This window comes from Apteryx mantelli, chromosome 30 (assembly GCF_036417845.1).
Source record: "Apteryx mantelli isolate bAptMan1 chromosome 30, bAptMan1.hap1, whole genome shotgun sequence".
NCBI lineage: Eukaryota > Metazoa > Chordata > Aves > Apterygiformes > Apterygidae > Apteryx > Apteryx mantelli.
Window position 1 is genome coordinate 4,138,507 of NC_090007.1, and position 27,875 is coordinate 4,166,381.

At 52.7% G+C, this 27,875-nt stretch overlaps 2 protein-coding genes across 3 annotated transcripts in view; one reads left to right on the plus strand and one right to left on the minus strand.

The window, feature by feature from the left end:
* FBN3 (fibrillin 3) overlaps positions 1 to 6,941 on the plus strand; it is a 111,382-nt gene extending 104,441 nt beyond the window's left edge. The window contains exons 60-65 of the mRNA XM_067312582.1: positions 726 to 842; positions 1,111 to 1,239; positions 1,893 to 2,012; positions 2,574 to 2,805; positions 3,368 to 3,536; positions 4,351 to 6,941. Coding sequence (XP_067168683.1) covers positions 726 to 842; positions 1,111 to 1,239; positions 1,893 to 2,012; positions 2,574 to 2,805; positions 3,368 to 3,536; positions 4,351 to 4,725 — 1,142 coding nt within the window. The 3' untranslated portion in view covers positions 4,726 to 6,941. The remainder of the gene's footprint in view (positions 1 to 725; positions 843 to 1,110; positions 1,240 to 1,892; positions 2,013 to 2,573; positions 2,806 to 3,367; positions 3,537 to 4,350) is intronic.
* Positions 6,942 to 9,719: 2,778 nt separating this feature from the next.
* CTXN1 (cortexin 1) overlaps positions 9,720 to 27,875 on the minus strand; it is a 36,334-nt gene continuing 18,178 nt past the window's right edge. The window contains exons 1-3 of one of the 2 annotated variants that reach the window (XM_067312748.1): positions 18,547 to 18,703; positions 12,409 to 12,528; positions 9,720 to 11,408 (exon numbers count right to left, since the gene is read on the minus strand). In XM_067312748.1, the coding sequence (XP_067168849.1) occupies positions 10,932 to 11,186 (255 nt within the window). In that variant the 5' untranslated portion in view covers positions 11,187 to 11,408; positions 12,409 to 12,528; positions 18,547 to 18,703 and the 3' untranslated portion in view covers positions 9,720 to 10,931. Of the gene's footprint in view, positions 11,409 to 12,408; positions 12,529 to 18,546; positions 18,704 to 27,875 lie in introns of those variants that run through there. The other variant, XM_067312747.1, reaches the window with a different exon arrangement.

Below are 27,875 nucleotides of genomic sequence, written 5' to 3' on the forward strand. Positions count from 1 at the left end.
ATGTGCCAGAAAAGCCAGGTCCCTGGGCTCACTATCTCTACTTTTTTTCAGCCACAGGTCCAGGCTAAACCCCCCCAAAAGGTGCAATGCTGGACCTTTGTGGACTGATGTGCCAGAGTTTCATCCCTCTACTGACACTTTAGACCTGTCTCATCAGAAAAAAAACAAACAAAAACACCCCCCCCAAAAAATCCTGACCCTTTCCTACACTCTGCACAGCATCTCCCAAGCTGAGCTGAGCTCCGGGAGCCATTACCTTGAACCAGCATGTCTCCTACATGTGGGCTGGGCATGTCAGACACTCTCAGGGCTACTACTCCTGGTGCTGGCTGCTGCCTGGCAGCTGCCAGGCTGGGGAGGGCTGGGCTTTGCCCGGCTCTCACAGTGCTGATGTATTAGGGTAGGAGTAGGCTGGCCTAGGAGTCTAGGAGAGTCTGGGATTAGTGTTTTACAGGAAAGGCAGATAAAAATCTCCTCATCTTCCAAATATACCTGCATATGATCAGCACTTGAGGTGAGGGGAGGCTCCCTGGGCTTGTGATTCTTGTGCAAGAGATTCTCTTCACCTCACTTGTGGTGTTCTTGGGGCTAGTCCAGGTCAGCTCCTGGTCTGCCCAGGATCACAGTGTACCATGTGCACACAGGTACACTGTGTGCACGTGGTACACTGATTGAGAGCACGAAGCCAGCAGGATAATCTGAGACACGTGTTCTTGTTGCTTTAGATTTGGATGAATGTTCCACCAAGCAGCACAACTGCCAGTTCCTGTGCGTGAACATTATTGGAGGTTTCAACTGTAAATGCCCACCAGGGTTCACTCAGCACCACTCGTCCTGCATCGGTGAGTAGTGCTAGACAGCGCCAGCAAGGTGCCCATGGGTTAGCCTCAAACCCAGCAGTCTTTTTAGCCCCCAACTCTGGCTCTGGAGTACAGCCATAGCTCTTGGCAGCTCTCCAGCGAGTCCTGCCTGCCCCTCTCCAGTCAGCCTGGAGTTGTGCATCTGACCCATCTGTCTGCTAAGCACCATGCTGCAAGGTAGCTGTCTGCAAAGCTGCACACAGCCACATCCTTGGGATTGGGCTTATAGCTGGCTGGTGGTGTTTTGCAGACAATAACGAGTGCACAGCTCAGCCCTCTCTGTGTGGAGCTAAAGGACAGTGTCTGAACACACCAGGCAGCTACAACTGTGAATGCCAGAAAGGATTCTCCTTGGACAGCTCTGGTGTCAATTGTGAAGGTGGGTCTTTGCCTCTGGGGCTTTGACAGAAACATGCTCCATGTGGGAAAGTTCCTAGTTCGCTCACAGTCTCTATGGCAGCTCAGTCCAGCCAAGAAGGGACTATTCCTCATTGTGGTACAACAGAAACACAAATGGGAAGCCTTATTGTGGAGGAGAGGTCAGTGGTGATTGCCCTGACCAGCCTGGAGACACACTGGCTCTTGGCCCAGTGTCAGCAAGTAGATGGGGGTCTTGGTGATGCAACCATGGCAGCCAAGGATGGGAAAGGAATGGGCCTGTATCTCATCACAGGAAATCTCCTGTCAGGAGAAACCTATCATGTGCTATGCTAAAGAAAAGTCTATGTTCAAGACATAGTATGAGGCAGAACAGATCTAATAATGGTCTAAGTCAGACTGACAGGCCTTAAAGCAAAAAGCATCCAAGCAGGGGCTGCAATGGGATGTAGGTGGACCTTGGGGCTGAGGGTGTGATTCAAGTCCAAGCTGCAGAGCCATATTTAAGTGGAGAACTGCCACCCACATGAGTACCCTGGCTCATGGATGTTAGACCCCAGGCATGCACCATGTGCACATGGACCCCGTGCACCTGGCCTTGCCTGCAGGACAGACAGAAGGTGTCTCACTGTTGTCTGTGTTATGTTGCTGCAGACGTGGATGAATGTGATGGAAACCATCGCTGCCAGCATGGCTGCCAGAACGTGCTCGGAGGCTACCGCTGTGGCTGTCCACAGGGCTACGTGCAGCACTACCAGTGGAACCAGTGTGTGGGTGAGTGTGGGTTGGGGCACAGGGAACTCTTGTATCCTGTAGCTATACGTACAGGCAGTAGAGGGTAGGAAAGCCACTGAGTCCTTCTCCAGCCACCCCCAGCTATTCAGCACAGCCACCTCTGGGCACTGGATCTTGGGGAGTTCATCTCTGCAAACCCAGCACTGAGCTTCCTGCCCTGCCCCAGGGACAGCCTGGGTCAGGGCAGTGCCTGTGTCCAGAGGCAGTGCCCCTGCCGTTTCCCACGCTCTGCGCTACTTAAACACCTGCCAGCCAGCCTCCCTCTGTGCAGCAGGGGCTCATGGAAGGCTGCTCTGCAGAGTGATGAGCTCCCGCTGCTCCTGACACCACCTGGAAAATCAAGGCAGTCCTGCATGGGATGAGGCCCCATGTGTGTGGCCTCCCTTCCCTCCTGAACCAGGAGAGGGAAGCCCGCTGCCAGCGTTCAGCTCAGTGCTGGCTACAGGCCGGTTTCCTTGGCCTTTCAGGGCAGGGAGGATCGGTGGCACAGGAATTCCCTTCCAGTAACTTTCTGACCAGTTCTGCTCTCTTTGGGTGCAGACGAAAATGAGTGTTCCAGCCCCACTGCCTGTGGCTCTGCTTCCTGCTACAACACTCTGGGAAGCTTCAAGTGTGTCTGTCCATCTGGCTTCGACTTCGACCAGGCCTTTGGTGGGTGCCAGGATGTGGACGAATGCTCGGCAGGTGGCAGCCCCTGCAGTTATGGTTGCTCCAACACAGACGGCGGCTATTTGTGTGGCTGTCCTGGAGGCTACTTCCGAGCAGGACAAGGGTGAGAGAAGCAGCCAGTAGGTCACTGTCTGGTGCCTTTTGCATCAGGCAGATACCAGGCACACATCTGGAATGCATGTAATACGGACGTGAACCCATTCATGCCTGCTCTGATGGCAGCACCAAACCCAGCCTTTTGCATCTGTATGCTTACACTTCCACACACACACCAGGAGAGCCAGTTAGCTCCCATTCCCACATGAGTCCTCAGCTTCTCCACTGCCAGCCTGTTCCTTCCCCCACCACAGGATTCTCGTGCTAACGCCCATCTTCTCTTCCATTTCACTAAACTAATGGTTAATGGAGCTGCTAACATTGTAGCAGATGTAGGATTAATCTAAAGTCCAGAGTTCAGATAGATTAAACCTACTGCCTTATTAAACAAGATGTGGCCTGATCTCCTCCAGGCAGGTGCTGTACACAAGCCACTCTGCACAAGCTCTGTCCTGTATGTGAGCCTGATTCCCCATGTGTTTCTTGGTGTCACATGGGAATCCTGTGAGGGCAATGCTAAGATTTCCCTCCCGAATCTGAGCTAAGTCTCTCTGTTCTTCTGCCACCAGACACTGTATTTCTGGCCTGGGTTTTGGGAAAGGTTCCTATCTTCCTGCCCCTCAAGAGGAGGATGAAGACAACCTGCTCTCCCCTGAAACCTGCTACGAGTGTAAGATAAATGGCTACCCCAAGCGGGGTCGGCAGCGACGCAGTGTCAATGAGACTGAGATGCACCAGGTAAGAAAACCATGGCATCCTGGAGGGGGTGGAGCAAGACGAGACCCAGTTCACTTGGGGGATGATCTGCCAGGAACAGATCCTATGCAGTAAGCCCACTTCTGTATGGTTGCCTAAGCCAAATCAGACAGAGCAGCTCACTCTGCACCTGCACACACTGGATGCTTGGATGTTTGTGTAGGGTACTGAATCCAGAGGTCCTGTAGGAATGGAAGGTCTTTTTCAATAACTTAGAGCAGGCCAGGGCAATCTAAGTGACCCACGCTTGTGTAGCTTGGCCACAAAAGGTAGAGATACATGCAGTCTAAAAATAAGGCATGTGTTTCCCTGCAAGGGCAGCTGACCAGGGGAAGAGCCTCCATGGGGCCACAGGGGACTGTCAGCCCTTACTGTTTGATTCCAGACTGGAATTGTCACTCTAAATACAGGTTCTCCCTTGGAAAGGAGTTCTGTCCTCAATCCAGGGCTCCTCCAAGAAAGTCACAGGCTGGGGCTGAACAGGTTGACCTGGGAGGTCGTTATGGTCTCTTTAGGCCTTGGGAGCAAAGAGCCCATGAATATATTGGCGATTCCCCTGAAGATGAGGGCTGTGAAGGGGTTGGTTCAGTCACCTGCTGGCCAGGACAGGACAAGGAGGGAATGAACTGCCATTGCAGTCTCAGAGGTTCAAACAAGGAACCAGGCAACACTTGAAGGACAGCAGGGACCAGAGAAGTCATACCTCACTTCTCAGAGCTTCCTTGGGGTGGCCTTCTGCACCTGGCCATGGACTGTTTTTTGTGTCTGCCACTGACATGCCTTGTTCCTTCCCTAGGACCACACCGTGAACTTGGCCAGCATGGATGTGGATGCTCCTCTGTCCATGATGCTGAACCTCTCTGACCTTGCTCACAAGAAGCACATCCTGGAGCTCCTGCCAGCCGTGGAGCCCCTGGAGAATCGTGTGCGGTACCTCATCTCCCATGGGAACGAGGATGGCTACTTCCGCATCCACCAAAAAGAGGGGCTCAGCTACCTGCACCTCGGCCGCAAGAAAATAGTGCCTGGCACCTACCTTCTGGAAATTGTGAGTGTGCCTCTGTACCGCAAGAGGGAACTGCAGAAAATGGAGGCCAAGAACCACCTCAACTACTTAGCAGGGGAGCTGGGCCAGGCACTGAGGATGAAGCTCCAGCTCCAACTGTACTAACAGCCATGAGACCCACCCGCCCAACTGACAGTACAGTCCTTAGCCTTGCCATCCACACCTGGAAATAACTGCCTCTTCTCTTGTTGCACCCCCTGCCACCACCTCCCCCACTGCGCTGTACAACTGATGGGAAATGTCCCTCTGGGCTCAGTACTCGCCTGGGCCGTGTGGGGATGCTCTGCTTCACGGGGTGTTTGGGATAGAACCAAGCCACACCACAAAACAGCTCATGAAAGCTTTACCAAAGGTTCAAACCCTGTCAGCAGGGACTCCCTCCCTGTGTTCAGCTCCTGCTCGTTTCCCTTAAAATAGATACTGTTAGTCCAAGCTGGCAAGGGCTGTCCCAGGGGGAAGTTCCCTGTTCTTCATAGCCACAGGCCACACACCACCCCATAGCCCAGGAAATGGGAGGGGGCCTGGGAATGGCTCTGGAAGGAGCTATGACATGGTGTGGTATTAGTACATTTCCCAACAGCTCTTCTTCCTGCTTTGCTTCTGCATTGCCATAATGGTGATAGGGAAACCCTCTCCTATCTGCACTGGCTGCTCTGTCTTTCTGTCCTCTCCGTGTCTTCTGGTCCTTTTGTAGAACAGAAAAAGTCACCACTGAGTGAATGGGTTGGCCAGATTTCTAACCTCACATTGCGAAGCAGCCAGGCCACAAGCTCCTGTAGGGCACCTAGGGCTTTCACACCACAGTAGGCTGAGCACATGCACTCTCTCCAAAGATTGGAGCTGGAAGGGCTTTTCCAGAGCTCCAGAAAGTCCAAGAGTTAACGTGTCCTTGTATAAGTGAGGAGGAACTCTGGTGGAGGGCAAATAATTGTGTTGCTGAATGTGATTGAACAAACTAAACTGGCAGGAAAAATGTCATGAGTCTGGTACAGAGCAGTTGGATCCTTCCCATGCTGAAGGGGGTGGAGGGCTTGGCAGGACACGTTTGGCACACTGCAGGGGTAAATTTGCTGGCCAGCACTGCTGGGAGTGTTTGAAAATCCTGTGAAAATTTTCCCACCAGCAGGAACAAGATGGGAGGGTGGGGGACACTGCAGCCTGTCAGGGACATGAACATCTAGGCCTTCATTTTCCAAACAGTCCTTGATTCTGAACTACCCATCTGCATGATTCCAGTGCCTATGGCCAGATTCTCCACAGTTAGGACCACTTCTGAAATTGAGGCTGCAACTCACTGCTGTCCGGTTGTCACATTCATCTTGATCGGTCCAAGATAACAACCGAAATAGTCTCTGGTTAATACAGACAAATGAAATGCCCTAAAAAGTGTCTGGAAAATATGAATTAAGTGAGTTGAAGTCTCCCTGCTGCTTCCAGTAGCCTGTCCAGACTGTTCTGTCCAGATGGGCTTTTCTTCTTCCCAAGAGGGTGTTCTTCACACAGCTGGTCTCTGCAATGCCATTTCCTAGTTTTGCATGAATCTGTTTTTGGTTCTGCATCAACACTGTGCATCACCAAAGGAAAGAAAGGTGCTATTTCACTCTGGTAACACACAAGACTACCTGATAGACAAATCAACCAATCTAAAGGTGCTTTCAGCTTTCAGAAGCTGGTGCTGGTATTGAATTGTCAGCGTTAGTGCACTGTATCCATCCACTCTTTCGTATTTATGTATAACCACCAAAGTTATGGTTGCTCGTTGTTGTGAGGAGTGCATATTCCTGTAGCTGTTTTGGTACTTTGGGGGAGAGTTGTTTTTTTTTCCTGGTACACTGCCACCGCATAGGGTGGGGGGAAGTGTATGTATGCTGTATTTGGGCTAATATCAAACTTGAAAACTCTTTTGTATAATGCAGCTCCAGACTCTGGATTTTGCAAGAGTCCCAGAGCTCGTGACAGGATGGGTGGCCTGATGTTTGGGTATTTTTTATTATTTTTGTTTTGTTTTGTTTTTCCAACAGGTGCTTTTTAAAAAAAAAAAAATTATTAATAATAATAAATTAGCAGAGGTGGGTTTGTGTGTGTGTGTTGAGCCAAAAGTGTCAAATGAAAAAGCTCAAGGTTTCCTTCATTCCTCTCTGGTGCGGTGGTTTTTTTTTTTTTTTTTTTTTTTTTTTGTATTGACATTTCTTGCTGGTTGTTTTTGGGAAGCGTTGAAACCCGAAACCTGTGCCCCCTTGTCCCGCAGAGAGAGACAGCTCTTTGTGGAATTCCTTTTTGTATCAGAAGCAACAGCAACAATAAAATTATTTTGGGTTAAATGGTTCTGCGTCTTCCTCCTCGTCTGGGCGCAGTGGTGGCTGTGCCAGTCTGCCCCGGGGTCAAGGTGCAGCAGGGCGGCCAGATTCAGAGGGAGCATGACGGAGGTCCATCCCTAGAATATCTGAGCATCCCCTGGCCTTCCAGCCCTGCTCTCCTCTGAGTCATTTCTGTGGCAAATCACAGAGTCATTGAGGTTGGAAGGGACCTCTGCAGATCATCTAGTCCAACCCCCCCCTTACTGAAAAACAAGGGCAGCTAGATCAGGTTGCTTAGAACCGTGTCTACTTGGTTTTTGAATTTCTCCAAGGGTGGAGACTCCACAATCTCTCTGGGAAAACCGTTCCAGTATTTGACCACCCTCCCGATAAAATAGGTTTTTCTTATGTTTAAATGGAATTTCCTGTATTTCAGCTTGTTTCATTTTCTTGCTTCAGTGTGTCCATGTTGCTCTTGTGCTGGGAGTCTAGCCACAGCTCAGTATTCTTTGTAGGGAAGCTGAGACGCAAGACACTAATCCCTCCTTACTCTGCTCTGATTACTTGAGCTTGGAACCCTGATGTACCAGGGAAAGTCAACAGTGCTCGGGCTCTCTAGCCTGCAGCCTGGCCTAGGTCTCAGCCCCAGACAATGTCTTCAAGAGAAGAATGGCTTCGTGCCGAGACCAGCTCATACCCTCAGCATGTGTCATTCTGCAACATCTCCAGGGCAAAGACAGAGGAATCACCAGCTTGAACCATGCCAAAAAGTCCTGGAACAGCATTTTGGAAGAGAAACTGGGCAGGACAAGGTTTGGCCATGCTGCATTGCACTGAGAGCCAGTTAGAACGAGGAGCCTGATGAAAGTCAAGGTGACAATAAAAGACCATGGGTTCTCATAGCCCGGAAGGCCACATTTCCACAGACTTGCTTGGCAACTGGTGAGTACTGTTCTGGCAAAAAAACACTTGCAAGGGAAGGCACTGCCAGACCTCCTTCTCTTCATGCAAAGAGTCATGCTGAGATCTGCTCCCTCAGATGCCAGACCAGGCAGGTGCTGCTGGCTCCTTTCCTGTTCCTTGTAAGGGTGCGTGATGTGTGCAGTGGATGGGATATGCAGTGGCTGGCTAGGCTGTGCAGCAGATAGGTGTGCTCTGTGGTGGTTGTGCTGTGCGGCGGTTGCATTGTGCTGTGCAATGAGTTGTTGGGCTGTGAGGTAGATGTTCTGTGTGATGGATATACTGTGCAGTCGCTATGCTGTGCGGTGGTAGGCTACACTGGAGATGCTGTGCAGTGGTGCAATGCAGTGTCTGTGCTGTGCAGTTGTGCTGAGCAGCGATTGTGCAGTGCAATGATTGTGCAGCGCAGTGGTTGCAGTCAGTGCCCTGAGTGCACTAATAGTCCATAATTTCCCTAACCAGGCTCACCTGGAAACACCATTCCATTTAAGGCCAGGCCTGCCCCTTCAGTCCCTGCCTGAGCCTTATTGTCCTGCTCACCCTGCTTGGGTGCTGTGGTTGGGGAAGCCACCATCCTTGCTGCTGCCTATGCCATGGTCACCCTTGAGTCCCAGCTCAGCTCCCCTTACAGAACAGAGCCACTCTTGCTGCTTCCTGGCGGTTTTGCTGAGCAGCGGCCATGCAGGGCAGGGGTTGTCTAGATTGTGCAGTGGATGCTATATGTGCAGCATGTGCTATGATGAAGGTGCTTGCCTGCCTGTGCTTTGCCAGAGGTTGTGGCATGTGGCCCAGTTGGTTGAGTTCCTCTTAGGCCCTTGCTCCAGGTCTCCACTCTTACTTTTAGTGAGCTCTTCTTGGCCTGATGCTGCAGAAGCAAAGCTGGCACTGGACTGGCCAGTGGCTGAGCCCTGTGCCACAAGAGGGCAGGCAGAGCCGCAACATCCCTGCAACTGCAGGGATCCCACCACCTTCCTGTGTGGTGGGAGAGCAGGGGTGCCGCTTGGTTGTGGGACGGTCACACAGTGAAACCTGGGCAAGGGAAAGCATACTCCTGTTGCGATGGAACAGCTAGAAACAGCCTCCAAAGCAGCTCCCTGGTCTGCCAGACCTGGCACTAGTGGGGTGGTGTTAGGCTTGCGTCGGACAGTGGAAATGATGCTCTCAGAGGAGCTGCAGGAGCAGGGTGCGCTGGGCCTGGCTGCCTGTGTCCTGCCTACCCCGCTTCCTTGCTTCCTGTGTGATGTTAACCGCACCATCAGCCTGCCCCTGCACTGGCCTGCCCAGCCGGATCAGAGAAGGCTCCCAAGGGCTTTCCCAGCCGGGTGCATGGCAGCCTCTGGTCCACCATGCTTACAGGCTGGGCAGAGCGTCACAGGGCTGTAACCTGCTGCCTCGACGCTGTTCCTCCTGACACAGCCACGGCGAGCGCTCACCCCTGGGCACAGAGGTGCACAGCCCCCCCCCCCCCCCCCCGACAAGCCCCTGAGCCTCTTCCCCTCTGAGACACCGAGCAGTGACTCCTTGCATCCCTCCCTCATGTCACCCCCCCCCCCAGATTGTCCCCCGAGGAAAGGTCCTTCTGGATGCAGTAGTACCCACCAGGCTGCTGCCTGCTCAACCTGTGCGGCAGCAGCACTCGCCACGTGGACCCAGCCTGCTGCAGGAGGCATTTCCAGGCAGAGCCCACCAGCCCTGTACGGGATGTGGCCAGGACTGGCTGCCCCTGCGCAGCAATGCTGGTCTAGATGAGAGAGGCGGAGAAGCTTGCCATTGCTTGGGGAGCAACTGGTGCTTTTTCTGAGTGCCTGATGGGATGCATCAAAGAGCAGAGGAAGAATTACGTGGGGTCAGCACAGTGCAGCTTTATTTCCATGGTGGGGGAGGAGGGTCTCCCCTAGGGGTCAATCCCTTAGCCCAAACCTTCCCGCTGGCCTGTGGCCATAAACCCCCAGGGCTCTTGCTAGCCCCACGGCAAGCTGCAACTCCCCTGCAAGACAGGCACAGCTCCTGCACAAGGTGGGAAGCCAGCTTTGTTTTCCCCTCAGCTTCTTCCGCAGCCCATCTGCTACCCAGGTACAGGATGGCCAGGGAAGGGCTGGCCACTCCCAGCACCCCTGGACACGGGGAGGCCACCCAGCTCCCACTGGAGCGGGGAATGGCTCGAGTGGGCTCCTGCTGTGAGGCTGCCAGGCCTGGGCCGGCTGAGGGGCATCTCCCAAACATCACGCAGGGCTTTAGATCCCTGCTGGCATGGCTGTGGACCCACCGTCTGTGCCAGGGAGGCAGCAGGGCTGCCCAGGCACTTCTGCAGGTAGCTGCATGACTGCGCCTTGCTCAGACCATTTGCACTAGTTGGGCAGGGACAGATCGCTACGGTGTAAAGCGGAGAGCAGGCTGCAGGACGTGTTGCCAGAAGGGGGCTGTGCACGGGGGTCTCCATCTCCCCCTCACGTTTGGGGGGGACTGGGGCTGCCACACAGAGAAACAAAGCCAGCACTTGGGTCTGGTGCCTATAAGCCCCCTCCCAGACACAGCTCAGCTACATGGGCACACACACACACACACACACACACACACAAATACGGGACCACAGTCAGCACTCCCCAGGGGACACGGACAAGGGCAACATGAGGGGCAGGAGGAGATGGGGGTCAAAGCTCTGGCCTGGCAACAGGCAGAGCCACCCGGACCTGGAGCCGTGCAGGCTGTGGCTGGAGGCAGGTTCTGCCGTGCCCTGCCCCATCGCCTCCTGCCCCTCACCGCAGCACATGGCACTGTCCGGGGGGAGAGTGGACAGAAGGGACCAGGCAGCCTCATTTCGTCCTTCCAACACATCTCCCCAAGGGTGCTGCAGACTGGGAAGAGAATCGAAAAGTGCTTAGAAAAGACAGAAACCCCTAGAAAACCCGCCCCAGACAAGAGCCCCACCTTGCCTCCCTGCCCAGAGCATCCCTGCTGGCCCGGGGCAACACCACAGAGGAAGGGGGGGCCGGGGCCGGGGCCAGCTGGGGTGGGAGGCACACAGAGCACCCAGGCTCGCCCCATCCCTGCCATCTACACCAAGGCGTAGTCGAACTGGCCCCTCTCCAACCCCTCCTTGTGGTCAGTCCAGGAGGAGGCGGGCATGCGGCTGTAGGGGTCCAGCAGGATGCGGAAGCAGCGCACCATCAGCATCACCAAGAAGACCAGGAGGAAGATGACGAAGGCAAAGACGGTTTTCTGCTCAGCATCCATGCCCGCAGCGCTGGCCGGGTGCTCGACCAAGGAGGGGGACAGCAGTTCATAATCCATCGTCGACGCATCATTCATGGCAGAGGTGAGGCACGCCAGCAGCGCGGAGTGTGCGGGCAGGGCTCAAGGCACTCACAGGACGGCCATCTGGCTGCCCCGGTGCCCAGGCAGCCGCCTTCAGCTTCCCGCTGTGCCCACGCACCCAGAGCACTGCCTGCCCCTGGGTTACTCCATAGCCACTGGCGCTGCTACGCCGAGCTGGGGGCGCTTGGTGTTCACTTCTGCACAGGCCAAGAGCTCCTGGAGGGGAAAGCAGAGATGGTGAGGGAGGAGAAATGGGCCTCAGGACACTGCTAAATAACTGGGGGACTGGAAGGGGCAAGGAAAGGCTCTCTGTCAGCAGAGCTGCAGTTACCTGCCCGCTGATATAGCCAGACAAGCAGATGTCTGACAGAAAGGCCAGAAGACACTAAGATCATTCATGGCTAGGGGCTGATTCAAAATACAGTTTTAGCCAGGAAACCTAGGAAGTACTTTTTTTTTTTAGTTAAACATTCTTAATTTGAAACTTTTTCTTAATTCGTATTACCCTTTGGCATTCCACTTAAAGGCATGGGTCCTAAACTGGCAGCATGCCTCATGGGTCATTTTTGCTATAGTTCATTTAAGAACCGAAGGGGTTATTTTTTCGCTTTTGCCAGCTGGAGAACTGAGAAAGTCAAACCAGAGTGCAACAGGGGGAGGAGAATGGAAATATGAGAAGGAGACACCTTGTAGAAAATCCTAGCGGGGAATTTTCAAAAGGAAATCTCCCTTACTTGAGAACTTCTGCTCAGAAGTTCAGGCAGAAGCTCACGAGTGGATCCCTGTTTTTCCACACGCACCTATGCAACAACGCCACTCCCCGGGGCACAGAAGGGACAGTGTGGCTGGGCAGCCCCATGCACTGCTACAGAATCTGCCTGTCTGGTCATAACCCCCCCCAAAATCTTCTGGAGAGGGTGCCCATCTGCCAAACCCAGTGCTGTAGCAATCTTTTGGACCAGTTGCCTGGGATCATGTGATAATTCAGGTTAAAAGGGACCTCAGCTCTGAGAGCCCTTTTAGGGGACTACATTGCTCAGGGTTTTATTCAGTCTGGTCTTGAAAAACTCCAAAGATGGACACAAGCCTAGAGATGGCCCATTCCTATTGAGGGAGACATGTCCTGCTGCCATATTTCCCCTGACCCAGTGACTGCCTCTGGTTTTTCACAGGGCCTAAAAGAAGCTGATTCCCGACGGTGAAGGAGGGCACCTACCTCACTGCAGCCACACAGGGACACAAGCATTGCTATTACAGCAGATGGAGGAGGAAGCTGCGTCCTGACAGCCACGTCCCTGAGGCAAGATCTCCGGGGTCAACATCCAGCTTTCTTGGGCTAGGGATGCAAAGGCAGAAGGACAGATAACAAAAGAAGTTAAAAGGACCTTAGTCACTACGAGTCAAAGCAAAGAGCAGCAAGGCACCTCTGGAGTTAGCAGCTACTACAAGTTCCCAGTGTCTCCTGTCGGATCAGCGCTGGCTAGAGTTCACCGAGGGGAGCATTCGCAGCAAGCTCCCCTTGCATCGTCCCAGAGCCTGAGTGCTCTTCGTGCTGTGGAGACTCCAGTGAAGTGCCACACGGGGAAATTTCAGAAGCAGCCAAAGGCCCCCACCAACCTATCCTCACTGCCTTCCCAGGCAGCGATACTGACTGGGAGCAAGCGGGAAAGGAAAAGGCAGAAGCCTGTCTCAAGGCCAACACACCCAGATATGGACACAGCATGTCCAGCGTGGCTCTGACTCATGCTGAAGACCTGCTAACTTTTGTTTTTCCTGCAGCTCCTGGGACACAAGGAGAAACAGTGTTTGCGGGTTTTAAAAATAATTTCAGATCACAAAAGCAGGTCAGTAAAGGGTGAGAGCAGCAGTAAGGTGAGAAAGCTGGACATGGTCTTCATCTGCTTTCCTGACTCCCAGGGGCTGGATGCTGTCCATTGCCAGACAGCAATCCAGTGCCCTATGATCTACATACAAATAAGCTATTCCTATTTCCAAGGAGCACGAAAGCCAGTGTGAGTGGAAGTGGTGATGGCAGCAGGAGGGTGCACTTCAAGCAACACCACCAGCTTCCCAGTGACTTGCTGAGGCTCCAGATAACCTTTGGGCTGAGTGAGGGGCTTTGCCATAGTTTGCCAGCCCACCATTGCTGGGAAGTAGCCAGGCCACTTCCCCAAACTGGCATTAAAGGGACATTGGCCACCCCTAGTGTGACTCCATCCAGAAGTCCCCTGGATGAGCAGTGTGTCAAACTTCCATCACACTGGAGTTTATACCTCCCCCCCATATTTACCCAACCCAGTGTAGGGTGCTGGGGCCAGAGTGAGATCCCAAACAAAGCAGAGCCAGGGGCCCAGCGGGTGTCAGTGTGACCCTCTGATCCTCTGGTAATGCAATGACTCTCATGAGCCATCACTCCAGGGCAGCACGTTTAGGGTTCCCAGGTCTCGAGACCAGGACTGTTGGTGCCACCACCAGGGTCTGCAGGAAGGACTGTGCTGGCAAAGGCAGAACTGGCTCTGGCAAACAGATTCTGGCCTGTGGTGCTTTCAGACAGAGGCCTCTGATTTAGGGGAAGGGTCCTGAAGGGTCTTTATAGCTGGGCACTGAGGCAGCTCCAGGACACAGCCACCTCCTGGCAGCTCTGTGCGGGAAGACTGTGGCTGCTGTGATGCTCAGCCAAGCAGAGTCATGGCTGGAGGGGAGCACTCCTCACACCTTCTCTGCCAGGGTGTGTGACATATTTATCATCATCTCCTTAATGAATAAGGATAGTAATTATTGGACTCGTCCAGCAGTTCCTGCCTTCCCTGACCTCTGTTGCCCAGACAGTGTGTCAAAGAAGGCTCCCTCAGTCCCACGCTGGCAGCCCTCCAGCCCTCCATCACTCATGTTGTTTATTACCACGACACAGGTTCCACTTCAGGAAGGTGGGAGGATGGAGATGAGTGAACTGAGCTGGAGAAGCTTCCACCTGGGCAGAGAGCACTTGGGTATCCCTTTCCCAACTGGCATCAGCCCAGAGAACAGCCTAGTCCAAGGCCTGGTGTCTGAAAGTGCTAATTTCCTTGCACATGGCAAGGGCAGCGAGATCTGCACAGCCCCCAGGACCTCATTATACCTGGGACTCAGCACCTCGGGGCCCAAGGAGCGTGGCTGTGGGTCAGAGGAGCCAGCTGCCGTCCATCTCCGCCTGCAGCTGAGCCTGGAGCAAAGGAGGGCAGTGGGCTCAGTGGCCTGGAAATGGAAGTGGCCTACGGAGGTGCAGGCAGCTTGGGAAGCATGATGTATCCCCAGGGTCTCGCGGAGACCTGCTTTCCAGGCTCCTTGCCTCAGTCTGATGCCATTCCCATGGAAAGCTGGCCCTCCGGCACAGGGACAGCATGGGAGCAGATGATGGCTAAGTGTGGCCCTGTCCGTAGAAGGAATCCACCTTCTGTATTAGCTTCTGCTCATGGAGGATCATAGCCAGGGTCACGGGGCAGAGCATCCTGCTCCTCTCCACAGAGCTCTTTGGGGACAAGCACAGTACTGGTGGATAAGGGGACAAACTCTCCACAGCCTCCTGTCTCCTTGCAGTGTTTCTTGTGATGTGGAAGCCCTCAGGAAGCCCCTGAGGTGTGAAAGCATTGCCATTGCCCGGGGACTGCTGTGTCTCCTCTGCACCCCTCTGTGCTTGGAGAGGCGATCATGGCTCATTTTGGTGTCTCAGCCCAGCCACTCTGAGCTCAGCAGGGCACAGGAGATGCAGCATTGGCCCCGGAGAAGTTGTGTTCCTCTGCAACCTGTCTGGAGCAAGGAGAGCTGGAGCCGCTCGCCCAGGCAGGGTCCTGCTTCCTCCACAAGCTCAGGCTCTCACTGAATTCAGAGTGTCTGAACAGCCACAGTTTCACTGCAGAGACCAGATGAAACATCACCTTAATGAATTCCCGTTTCCTTGGCACAAGGCAAGCTGTAGACCCCTCTGAGAAAAAGCAGCTGGTAACCCCTGGATGCTGAAAGATGAGGTCTGGGAAGGGGTCTGCTGCTTTGTACCCGCATCATCTCCTGACCTGAAGCAAGGCAAGCCTGGAGCATCACTGCTGCTTGCACAGGCACTGCCTCACCCTGCACTGAAGTGGGGGTCTCTGGCAGGCATCCTCAGGCAGGAGACATTGGCCTCGCAGTCCTCAGCTCTGGCCTGTAGCAAGGAGCTTTTCCTGGCACCAAGTGACAAGTGGAAAGCAGTGGATTGCACAGCTTGCTGCTTGGAAAATGGCTGTCCCTGCAGGGTTGCCACGGCAATGCACAGGCTGAGCATGAAGGGACTAGCTCTGGCTGGAGTGCTGTCATCTCAGTACCTCATTCCTGCTGGGCGCCTGGGCCAGACATGGCAGGGCTGTTTCTTGGATGGACAGGAGACACCTAGGGATACCTTGGCTCAGCCATCTGGGTTAGGAACAGTTCAGCCAAAGAAGCCAGAAGAGAGGTGTGAGTTACAGCAAGAGTTAGAGCTGGAGATCAGTTTTAAGAACCTTCCAAAGGTCTCCAAAGATCCCAACCTAAAAGACCGGGAGCCAGGAAAGTTCATGCAGTCTTTTGCCATTTAACTTTGCACAGTGCAATGAAGTTCCCAGCTAACATGTACATGGGAGAAGTGAGAACCAACTGGTCCATGACAAACATTCAGAGACACTGTCCAAAATGTCCACATAGAGCCAAGGGCTTTCTTGATACCATCAGAAATTTTTGACTGCAGTTCTCAGGTTTCAGTCCCTGGTGAGAAGTGCTCAGGAGTCAAACAGACATGAAATGACCAAGTTCCTTACCACAGGCTCCTCCATTCCCTGCTACTGTTTCTCCTCCCAGAGAGCACACTGCACAGGGTCAAAGCTTGCAATAGCCCCTGCAGAGAAGGCTCTTCCCAAGCACTACCCATGTATCCCAGCTTGGTGCTGGGACAACTGGGCGCTGTTCTGGCATATTCGTTTGTAACTGCACGGAAGCAGCACCTGGGAGTCTAACCCTGCATGAGGACCACGTATGTCATGTGTTGCACAAACACCAGGGACCAGGAAGAGCACCACCGATCTGTCATTGCCAGAAACAACGGAAATTGCTAAAGCAGAGAAACTCTAGCCAAGCTCCCTTCCCCAGCCACAGCTCTCCACCAGAGGCTGCAAGGGAGGTTTCATGCTCCCCACAGACACGTCTGGGCAGGAAAAAAAAATCCTTCATGGCCCTTGGTGACAGCAATATTCAGGGCAGGCCCTGCTGCAATGCAAGGGGCGCAAGCACAAATCATTTACCTGGAGGTGCCCAGGTGACCTGTGACTCACATTAAAAGAAGTGCCAGGAGGAACAGGTGCATCCAGGACAAAATACAAAATTTTCTGCTAAATAACAGCCCCGTATTTATGATAAAGGATTTCCCTCACGTTTGAGATGTATTGCTTTTTTATTACTGTGTGAAGAATCAGATCTTAATTTCCAGGGAATTTTCAGCAGAGCAAAAAATGCTGATAAGACAGTTAAATGAATGCAGCTGTTATTTAAGGACTATTTGATTGAGTTTTATTAAGATTCATGTTCCCTTAGTAACTGAAAAGAATACATCCATGAGCAAGGAAATTGCTTAATAGGGAGAGATCTCACTTGCAAAGGAAGAGGATCCCTGTCAACAATTTAGCAACACTATGGGGAGATTTTGGTCAGTATGAAACGTGCATTAAAAGTTAATTGAAGAATGGCAAATATCTAATGAGACATTTACTTAAAAAGAAGTACAGAACAGCGTTAACCAACGCAGGATGACATCTGGCATGAAGGGCTTACCCTTCCCACTGCAGACGCATCCAAGCTGAGCGTCTGAGCCCACGAGTGGGCAGCGATCAGAAGCTATGGGCTCTCAGCAGCGATGGGGCTGCACAGCGCCGGCATGACTCAGCCTGCTCTCTTGACTGCACCCAGACACTTCTGCTAGCACCAGCTTATTCTGTCCTTCAAGTTCTTGCAGTTTTTTGACCAGAAGTCAAGAGCCAGAGATAGGTACTAGATAGCAAAGCACAAGAAGTGTCCAAAGCAGAGTCGGATTCTGGATATGGAAAACAGCTGGAGAAACAACCTTCTCTGTCACCAAGCAGCAATTTCTTGATGCTAACATTTCAGATATTGTTTGCTCCCAATTTATGGTGTCATAACCTTGCTCAAAAATCTCTTCCTCCTTCAAATAGTAGATGAAGCTGTGAGCTTTGGCATAGCTGTACTCAGCTCTGCTTTAGTGCACAGTCCATTCTCTGAGCAGCTGATGCACGGGGGGGGTCAGTGAAAGAAGAGCCCAGCTTTGGATCCAGGACCCAAATGATAAGGCAGCCGACCTAGTCATTGGCAATTTTATCTCAGGGTGCTAGGAGGTTAAGACAGCTTTGCAACAGTGTGATTACCATTAAAGAAAACTGCACCCCGCACTGAAAGCTGTGCATTGCATTAGCAGGAATTTAAAAAGACCAATGTTTGGCACAGCAAAATAGAACTGCACCAGAAAGGTTGACCCATGCGAAGAATGAAACTCGGAGATGGGCACTATCCTAGGATATCAGCCACAGTGAAGCAGGGTTTAATCGTGCTGTGTGATGGACGCAGTCCAATAGCTACGGAGTTACCCAGTTTACACACTTTTAAATATACGCCATTTAGTACTGTCTTGTAACCAAAATAGACACTTACAATTATATAACAATGATAAATGAGACTGATGTTGTAAAAGCAGAGAGTGGAGCTAGTTTTGATGGAGGAGAGCTAGCAGGGGCTAAAATCCTTAAATTCAAATGAAACTTTCACCAAGACCAGAACAGAATAGCTGCACACAGAATAAGAACTAGAGCAAATTCATTATGATCGGACTAAAATAACCCTGATTTGAAAGGCACAAACCCAGTGTTGCTCCGTTTGCATATCTATTTGAGACATCCTGGAGAGAAATCCGAAAGATAGATGCATCTGAGGTCCTGGGAATGTCTAACAAATATGCTTCTGTTGCCAAAATGAAAGGGGCAGGGGAGCAATGTAGCACACACAGTGCCGCTGTTCAGGACCCTGCCAAGAGCTGAGAGAACATCTGCTGCTCCACGGGAGTCGGGGTCTCACAGGACCTGGCTCCATGTGCTCCCCCTTGTTGATATTCGTTCTATCACTGCATGCAGTGTGCAGCCTCCTGTTGCAACCATAGAGCAAATGCGATCGCCAGGTGAAAGCAAACACCCCCACGAGGTTTGCAGGCAAACAAGTTTTTGCCTAAGCAGGAGAATTTCCAGGGCCTGAGAAAGCTCCTTAGATATAGGAAAAGGCCTTGCAAGTGCAGCAGGGGTGCAGTACTCACCAGGTCTTTCCACTTCTGCGCTCTCAAACCAAGGGGTCTGTCTGTCTGAGGCTGGTCCACTCACCCCTGCTGGGAGGGAGACAACTGGACGTGTTTCTGGGAAGCACACTTTTGTGCCTGGCAGCATTATATGAAGCTGGAATAGGGCTCATGAAGCAGCTGAAATCTTTGCAGGGTTTACATTGCCTTTTTCAGTAAATGTTGCTGTTGGTTCAAATGAACAAATCCCACTGGGTTACTGTGCAGCTGCCAGCACAAACACAGCCACAGCCATGCCAGGGCCTGCACTTCCAGAGACGACTGGAGAGATCCACAGCCTGCGCAAAGGTGGAGGCGAGAAGAGTTACCACCTCTCTTAACTCCTTTCCAAACACTTTATTGCATCCAACCAGCATTTCACGCAGCCCACTTGTGCAGGTTACACCCTGCAAAGCTAAAAAGCCCAGCTTTGAGAAAAGAGGTGCAGACTGACAGACAGCCTGTGCTCCAGCAGAACACCTGGTCATGGAGTCTTTCTGGGAAGATCTGTTCACCCTGAGCACAAGCCGATGGCAGAGAAGGCTGCAGACAGTTTGGTCTTTAGTCCTCCCCTACCCCTGGCATGTTTTGCACTGAAACTGAAACTGTTGTTGTCATGTCTAACCCAGAGACGGTCACGCTTGGAAGAGGCAGCTGGGAACCATTTCTGGAGGCTGGCACCCCTCCCAGCCCAGATTCCCTGTTCAGCTCTGCGCCTCAGTGGGGTTCGTCGATCGGTGCATGGGATGGGGGGAATGGCTGGATCACGGGTGTAATCAGCACGCAACCACTCCAGATCCTCCTGCTGTTTTCCTCAGCTACTCTGCCAGGGAAAGTCAAACCTCCACAAGTGTGCAGGTCCCTGGAGCAAAGCGGTACACGGTGTCCTCAGATATATTTCTGCCCCACATTAAAGCACATCGTCAACCTCCAGGCTGAAAGGTGCTGAGAAACACAGTGCTGTGTTCTCTGGCTGCTTCATGAGCTGCACCCTGAAACCATGAGCAAGCAGGGCTGGGACTATCCAGATATATTTCTGTCATCCCTTCCCATGCCACTCATCCAAATTCCTGCCTTTTCCCTGGAGATCTGCTCCCATCCACCCACAGCTGCAGTTGTTTGTACGGGGCTCACAAGTGCCATTTCTCCTGTTCTGCCTCACTATGCTTCTCAGGCCCACCAGGAACGAAGCTGTGTCCTGCTCAGGGCACCCAGTCCACGAGGAGAGCAGAGCAGGGAATCTCCCCTTCCTGGCCCCCCCTTTTACTGCTCCCAGGGAAGTGCCCAAGCCCTGTGCGTGGAGGGGCAAGGGCATGTGGAGCCACCCTGCCATGGGCCTGGCTTTGGTCCCATGCCCAAGGAAGACCTGCAGGTCCCAGCAGGATCCTCCCATTGGAGTGATGTGGCCAGTGGTTCTCTTGTTGCCTAAAGCCTGGTCTCAGCACCTCTCATCAAGCACCTTCCACCCCGAGGGACAGGACTCCTGTCCCATGGCTATACAGGCTAGGAGTGCTGAGACTGAGGGCTCCTTCCCCACCACCACCTCCTCCGCCAGGCCTGGTATGCAGGGAGGCAGCAGGACAGGGGCTGGGGGAGACCAGCATGCCCCCAGCATAGGGAACCAGGCAGAAGGGGGTCTCTCCACAGTCAACTCAGCCTGGGATACAGTACGACACCAGGCATGGAATTTCTGCCCACTGGGTGCTGAGCTTCTTTTCAGAGCAAGGAGGGCCCAGAGACCCCAGACCAGACCAGCTCCCCTGCTATGTCCATGCCCCAAACCTTGACCTAAGAACTTGGCCAGTCTTGTGTTAAACAAACCCAGGGCTGTTGGGGGGGGCAAGAATACCACTGCTTCTCCAATTCCATGCAGACACTTCAGAGGAGCTCCCCCAGCAAGACAGTTCTGCTGGGCAGGATTGCAGTCAAGCCCAGCAGTGGAGGAAGATGAGCAAGGCCAGGACGTGGATAGGAGAATGGAGCTGACTGGGCCAGGGCAGGAGTGAAGTAACAACTGACTGTGAGATGCTCCTGGCCCCCGGAGGGAGCAGGATCGGTGCTGTGGCTCCAGGGTCTTTGGCTGCACCACCATCACACATCCTGTCCCGTTGCCGCTTGCCTCTCAGACTGACACCAAGCTATACCCACAGTCAGCCCCACTGGCACAGCACTGGCTGCAGTGCCCCACTCACCTAGCCCTGCCCCTTCCACTGCCTGTTTTCCAGGTCAGTGGTGGCATGGTCTCTGGCCCATGGTCCTAGCCTCTTGGGCCAGCCAAGCCTCTGATGCAAGTAGAGTGGGTGACCCTTCAGCCAAGGAGGAGCTTTACGCCTTCCTGAGCTAAGCAGAGATGCTTGTTCCAAACCCTGGGCTTTGTGATCCCTGGTGCCCCTCATGGGTGCAAGAAGCTCAGTCAAGCACAAGGTTCTGCACCACACCCTACACATGCTTCCTCTCCTCTGCCATCCTGGCACACATGGAAATGCCACCACTATCAAACCAAGCCACCCAACCAGCAGTTAAACCCGCAGGAAAGCTGGCTCCTCCCTGTCCCACCCCAAAGCCCAGGGTTCTGCTCTCTAAGGCCAGACTTGAGAACCCCCATCAGAAGACATACTGGGCCCCAGCACCAGACTAGCAGAGCCAGCCCCATCTCCTGAGCTCAGCATTGCGAGTGGTGGTGGTGGTGGGGGGGGTCCCTGAAAACTGAGCGCAGAGGGAACGTCCCCCATTGCATCCCCCGGCCCTGCAATCCCTCTGTCCTCCCCACAGCATGAACACCTGGGAGGGGATGGGATCATGGAGAGTACCTGGCTGGCATGGGCCGGGGGGCCCAGCCGCTCAGCCACAGCCACTTCCAGCTCCACCGCTTGCCATCTCGTGGGAAGGAGCAGCCGCCTCTCCTGGAGAGCACGCAGGGAAGGCAGCTGCTCCTCACTCGCACTGGAGCGGGTTCCTATGGCGATGCAGAATCAATTATAATAAAAGGTGGAGCACAGCAATTGGATCTGAGAGAAGTTTCGTGAGCTGCCTTGGAGAGCCAGGCTGTGGGAGAGTGCAAGGCTGGGGGCTCAGCCTGCCAGTCCCCCGAGCTATGGCTCCTAGATCCCAGTACTCTCTCCGGTCACTTCAGGCGCTCCCAGGGCGGCACCCAAAGGTGTCCACCAGACGGGCCCCCTGTTCTTACCTGCACTTCCCAGCAGGCTGTCCAAGGCCTCGGGAGGAGTATGGATGACCCAGCTGCAAATCTGTCCAGCACAGGCCTGTGCACCCCCCCAGGCTTCCCACCATCCACATCAGGCATGGAGGGAGCAAACCTAGCATGACAGACTTTGTGTAGCTGCAGGACAGGCAGCCCTGCCTCTTCCAGAGGCTGCAGTGACACAACCTTCCCTCTGCATCACCCCACCAAAGCTCCCTCCAATCCCCAGGGCAAGATGTCTGCACCACTACCATGCAGAGGGGCATCCAGGGCCTCTCCCCGTCCGCAATGTGCCCACTGCTGTCCCAGACCCATGGAGCATTCCTGGGAGCCTGAGATGCGCTGGAGCAAGCAGAGCATCTCTGCTCAGCAGACACACCCCTGCCATGCGTGCTCTGCTCCCACTGACAGAGCCAGAGCTGAGCAGAGCAGACAGAGGACCAAATGACAGACACAGGCAGTAAAACCAAGCCTCGCTGCCTGCTGCACCCAAGACAGGGGACTGCACCTCCAAGGTGCAATTTAAGCAAGGGATGTTGGGGGCACAGCTGACCACGAAAGTGTTCAAGGGTTGAAAGAACACGGTACTGTAAAAATCTCACTACAGCCCTGTGTGCATCTTCCCACCTCAGGCTCAAGGAGTGATTCAGCTTTTAGTGACTGGAATGCAAAGAGCTTCAGGAGTTGAACGGTGTCACACCCAGCTCACAGGGAAACGTGCCCAGGCTCCAGGAGCTCTCCAGGAACCTGAGTACATGCCTGGACCTGAACCAAAAGCCACACACAACCTTGCCATCTGGCAGTCCCGCACAAGCTCCCTGAGGACAAGCCTGTGTCACCCACTGTGCCCACCTCTGCCTCCCACCAGTCACTGCTGCCTCCACTGGAGAAAAGGGACTCATCCCTCCCTCCTCATCCAGGCAGTCAAGAGGGGGCAGAGTGGACCTCTGTCCCTCCACTGGGTATTGGAAATGCCTAGAAGTGTGGATTAGATGCCAAAGCTGCATGTAGCTGCTGGGAGCTGATGCATTCCCTCCCCATGTTGCTTCCTTTTTGCAGTTTTAATTATTTTCCCAGGGAAATATTCATCTTGCAAAAATTAATCACCAAACCATAAAGCAAACTCCTCTATGCTTAACAGTATCACAGGAGCGTAACTGCGATCCAAAGCCCCTTCAGCACAGTGCAGCATTCCCTCTTCCTACAACAAGGTGATTCATTGTAAAAATCTGGAAATAACCATGCTATTTCCTGTGCAATCCATCTTAGCTGCTAATTGAAATGATTTTCCTGAAAGTTGCCTGTGGAGCGCATTCTTACACTTAATCAGTGCAGAGACACTGCTTGCTGCCTAGGGCAAAGGGGAGACAGGCCACATTAGTGGCCTCTCTGCAAAATTAATATTGCTTTGCTAATTGTCTGTCCTCTGGCAGGACTGGGAGTGTGAGAATGTACAGAAACTGGAACAGTTCCTGAAGGCCTTCTTCACATCTGCTCGTGGAAGACTCACAGGAGCCTTTAGCCTTTGTGGTTGCAGTGTCCATAGGACACTATGGTCCTGCGGCCCCTGAAGCCCACAGGACCTTCTCACGTAGAGGACACTACGAGCCCCTCTTCAGTCCAGTCAAGCCAAGCCCAGCTCAGTCCATCCCTCCCTTTGGGCCTGCAGCTGTGATTTGCATGGGGCCATCCACCATGGTTAGTCACGTGCAACCTTACCACATCCTCCCCCAACATGTGAACACCACAGCCCTAGGCCAGAATGGGGCCCCTGAGCTGATTACACACCAACACAGTATCCAAACTCTCAGTAGCAGACGGTGCCTGAAATGATGGCAAGGGCTTTCACAATTTCCAGCTGTTACCTGTTTTTCAGACCCAGACTCCTCTGGGCTGGTCCATGGCTCATTTGCTCACTGCACTGTCTCTCCCTGAGTGATTGTGTCTTTCCCCGTCTCCCTTTGCTTCAGGTTGCAGGGCTATGAACACAAAGGACAGCAAAGCAATCCCTCTCCAAATGCCCTGACAGAGGGGGCAATTTGGGTGCTTTCTGTGAGGATGCTTAATGGAGCCTTTGCTACCATTTCTGACCCCAAACTGTGGAGAGAAACACTCAACACCTCTTTCAGCTGTTCTCGCTCAGAAGCTGTCTGTGTGCAGTGCAAAGAGCTGCCATGGAAAGCCAGGCCACAGCCAGCAATGCTGCACCAGCCCAGGACGGACCATTCACTGCCCCGGGGCATGTGGCAGCACTGAGCCTAGCTACTGCCGCTCCTCCCCTGGGCCAGACCCGACAGCTGCTCCATGGTGGAGACTGTGGCTGCATTTCAATAAGCTCCTGCTGATTTCATCTCCTTTAAACTGATGAGGATTGTTTGTGCAAACACAATTACTTCAGCCAAGGGCTCTCCATGAGCCACATTATGGGTCAGGCAGGATTTCCCTTGCTGGGACTGTCTCCAGCAGAGCAGGCTGCATCTGAGACACTGACTGGTGTCTTTGCAGTGAGTGCAGCTGCCAAGAGCAGGAAGAGTGGTGGGCGGGTGTGCTACAGTCCCAGTCTCCATCTTCCCAACAGCACAGGGGATAGAGCATCTGTGGGCAGCAGCAGAGCCCAGGCTGAGTGAAGAGCCTCACTATTGCACCTGTTTTGCTTTGGAATCTTCCCAGGGCAGCACAAAACCACACCAGGCACGAGGGTCACTCCTTACTGCAACAGTGGCAGCAACTTTTATTGTTCTGCCTGGTGGCACCTTGCAGACCATCAGAGCAAGGGTTCCTGGTCAGACCAGCAGACCTTGTACATGTCGATGCATGTCCCAGCTCTGGGGTCAGTGTGGGGAGAGCAAACCTGTCTCCCTCAGGGAACTGCCAGAAGGATGGTCAGGGCATGGCTTTGGTAACCCCATGTGGTGATCCCCTGAGGTCAATGACTCTGGGTAAGTCACCAAGCATCCCTTTATAGTCAAGGGAGAGCAGAGGGTAGCCATAAGGAACACATCACTGCATCCAGCACAGGTATCTGAAACAGACAGGGAACTTGAGCCCTAGGCATGATTCTGTCTCTCTAGGGACAAGGGACCCTGCAGCGATGCGGAACTAGGTGGTTTGTGCTGCACATATCTATTGGTAGGTAGATGAATTGCACCTGCTCGGCTTGCTGTTTGATTTGTTTCAGGAGCGCCTGTCACCCTGGCAACCGGGCATTTAAATAACAGCGTTTAGATCCAAGGCACAGACCGTTCATCCCATGCTTATTCCCAGACAGGGCCAGACGGATTCAGACAGCCCAGTCTCCAGGCCTGGAGGAAGTGAGGACTGGTCCAGGGGAGAAGGCAGGGAAGAGCCGCAGAGGCAGCACCAGCAGCTGCAGGGGCCTGGAAGAAGGAAGGACCGGCAAGCGTGGGCTTTCCTCTCTGCAGTGCCCACCTCTCACATCTCAAGGCCAGGAGCGGAGCTGTGTGTGGTGCATCTGTGCTGTGGTCAACAGAGAGAACCACTGTGGTGGGGTGTGCAGGACTTAAAGGGCTTAATAACTAAATGAAGTTCAGCCTTTGCATTATCTCGCTACTCGGCAAAGCCCTTTTGAAAGAAAAAGTGGAGTGTTTCTCTAATCAAAAATCTATTCACCTATGAAATGCAATAAATCTCAAAAAGGGATCTAAGCACTTTTTTTTAGTGCTGACACAGTGATATTGTAAAATACTGCAGTGGTTGCACTGGGTAAAACCCTGTGGCATGAAATGTTTTTGCCTTTGAAGGCAGTGACTGCAAATGCACATTTGGATGCTTTAGTTCAAGCAAACACAGACATCCATGGCTCAGTGAAAATCATTCTTTATTCATGCAGTTTTCACCAATTAAAGATTTTAATTTGTCCGCCAATGGCAATTAACTTTATGAAAATTAACTTCTGACTTATTGTGAGATTGTATTACAGTGAGTGCAGCTGCTGCTTCAGAAGGGCTGGAGGACTTAGGAAAGTTTCTAATCTCTTATTGGTGGGAGGGCGATGGGCTGAACTGTTGTGGGATGCCAAGGAGCGAAGCAGTAAGAACTGAGCCAGATCAAATGCACTGCACTTCTTCTTTACCCTCTAATACTAGCCGGGCTCATGGCACATGCCCATCATCTTTCCTGGAAAGTGTTTAACACTGACCTGAACCTTCCTGCTGAGGGCTGAGGCCACTTTTCTCAACATGCTTGGGTGACAAAGAGGGAAGAGAGTGTACTTTCCATGGCTAATCCAGAGCACTTGGGAGCAGCTGACTCCTTCATAATGTCACCTGATGAAGCAGAGAATTACACCTCATTACTCTTTGCTGTTAGCCGAGTTCAGCTTTGCAAAGCTATTATGGATAACATGAATGGTGCTTTACAGTTGACCTGTTCTTTGATATCTGCAAGTATTAAAAACCCTCCCTGTGCAGCCTTCAGGCCCCAGCAGCTACCAAGAGCTCCCTTAACCACTACAGAGAGGGCGTATAGATGATACTGAGCATTCTGCTGCCCCAGAACCTCTTTGTTCCCAGACACCTCCACCTTCCAGTGCGTGATGCTCTGCCAGGACTTACTTTGTTGCCTTCTGAAGCAGACCCTCCTTTGGCAAAAAGATCCATTAGACTCAGCACAGTCAAAGCCAAAGGAGCCTTTCCTGCAGCTCCCAGAGGATGGTGGCACCCCTAGTGAGGCAGAGAAGTGACTTTGCTCTCCTTTGCACTGAGCAGCAATGCCACAATGTGGACAGGTCCTTGGCAACTGCTGGATTAAGACCCCAGATCCACAGCTAAGGAGTGTTATTGATGTTGCAAGACCAAGCACTTGAAAGCCAAGATTTGCCAGACAGAAGGTTGCCTCAGCCACTTCAATTAGGCCCCCTTCTGCAATTGCATTATGATACAGCAATTAATGGCACAATCACTATTTCTTGCCATGCCTGGGCAGCTGTTCAAGGCCTCTCCTTATCTTCCTTATTTAGTGTTTGGCCCTCCCATGCTCCATCCAAACCTGCTTGGAATACAACACTGTGCAACTCCTTGCCATTGCTATGCTGGACTCAAACTCCAGGAGTATTAATGAATCACTGTCCCAGACCCACAGGAGACTAAAGGGATTCTGATTCCCCCAGACAGGCATGAAAGCTGAGCTGAAAGACAAACTGACATTTGCACAAGAAGCCACAAAGAACTGCAGATACTTTGGTTGAGGCTGACTGCCTGGGTGCAAGGACTCAGCACCAATGAACGAGTGCCTGCCCCAGCAAAGAGCATGAGGACAGAAAACAAGTTTTTGGAGGACTTTGTTGCTGGTTTCAGCCTCATCTCATCAGATGTATGAATTGATATTTTCTTACCATAAACAAATGTGGGCCGATTAAAAGGCAATCATCATCACTGTGTTTCAAGTTCTATTTTAAGACACAGAGGTTTTGTTTGCTACAAGAAGGAAAGAATTATGTTTCCTCCCATTTCATTTAAGTCAAAATTTTCCTTCCAAAATATTCACCCTGTGATAGACCCACAGCAAGATCTGGTAAACAGGTAGACCTGTGCAAAGTGGCAAGCAATCAAAATGTGATTTTAAAATGAAAACAACTGGGCAGCACCAGCTCTACAAGAGCCAGGGGAATGAGGAGAGACCTGGTCTTTTTACCCCAAATCAAGGGCACATACTTTGTCAACCTAGAGATGTCCTGCTCCCTGCAACACACACACGCGCGGAGGACAAGGGAGTTCCCCCAGCACTTGTGGCTATGAGATCAGGACCTTGTACCCACAAACAAGATATTGGTGGGGCAGGTGGAATGTGAACTCTTGGTCAGAAATTTCACTGCCATTTGCGAAATGATGGCAAACCCGATGCCAAGAAGGACTGGAGATATGCTTTTCCCTGTTCCATGACCACTATTGGCCCTATAGGCCATGGTCACCACGCCCTGAGGGGATGCAGGGAACGAGAGGTCTGCAAGAGCCTTGCTGTTGCATAAACCACATCATATAAGGCCTGGACTTGCTAAAGTCCATGGTATAGTGGTTCAGTCCCTGCCTCTCTTGCAACAAGTTGTTTTCTTCTTCTTCCTTCCCTCCACTCCCTTTTGCTTTTGTTGTGG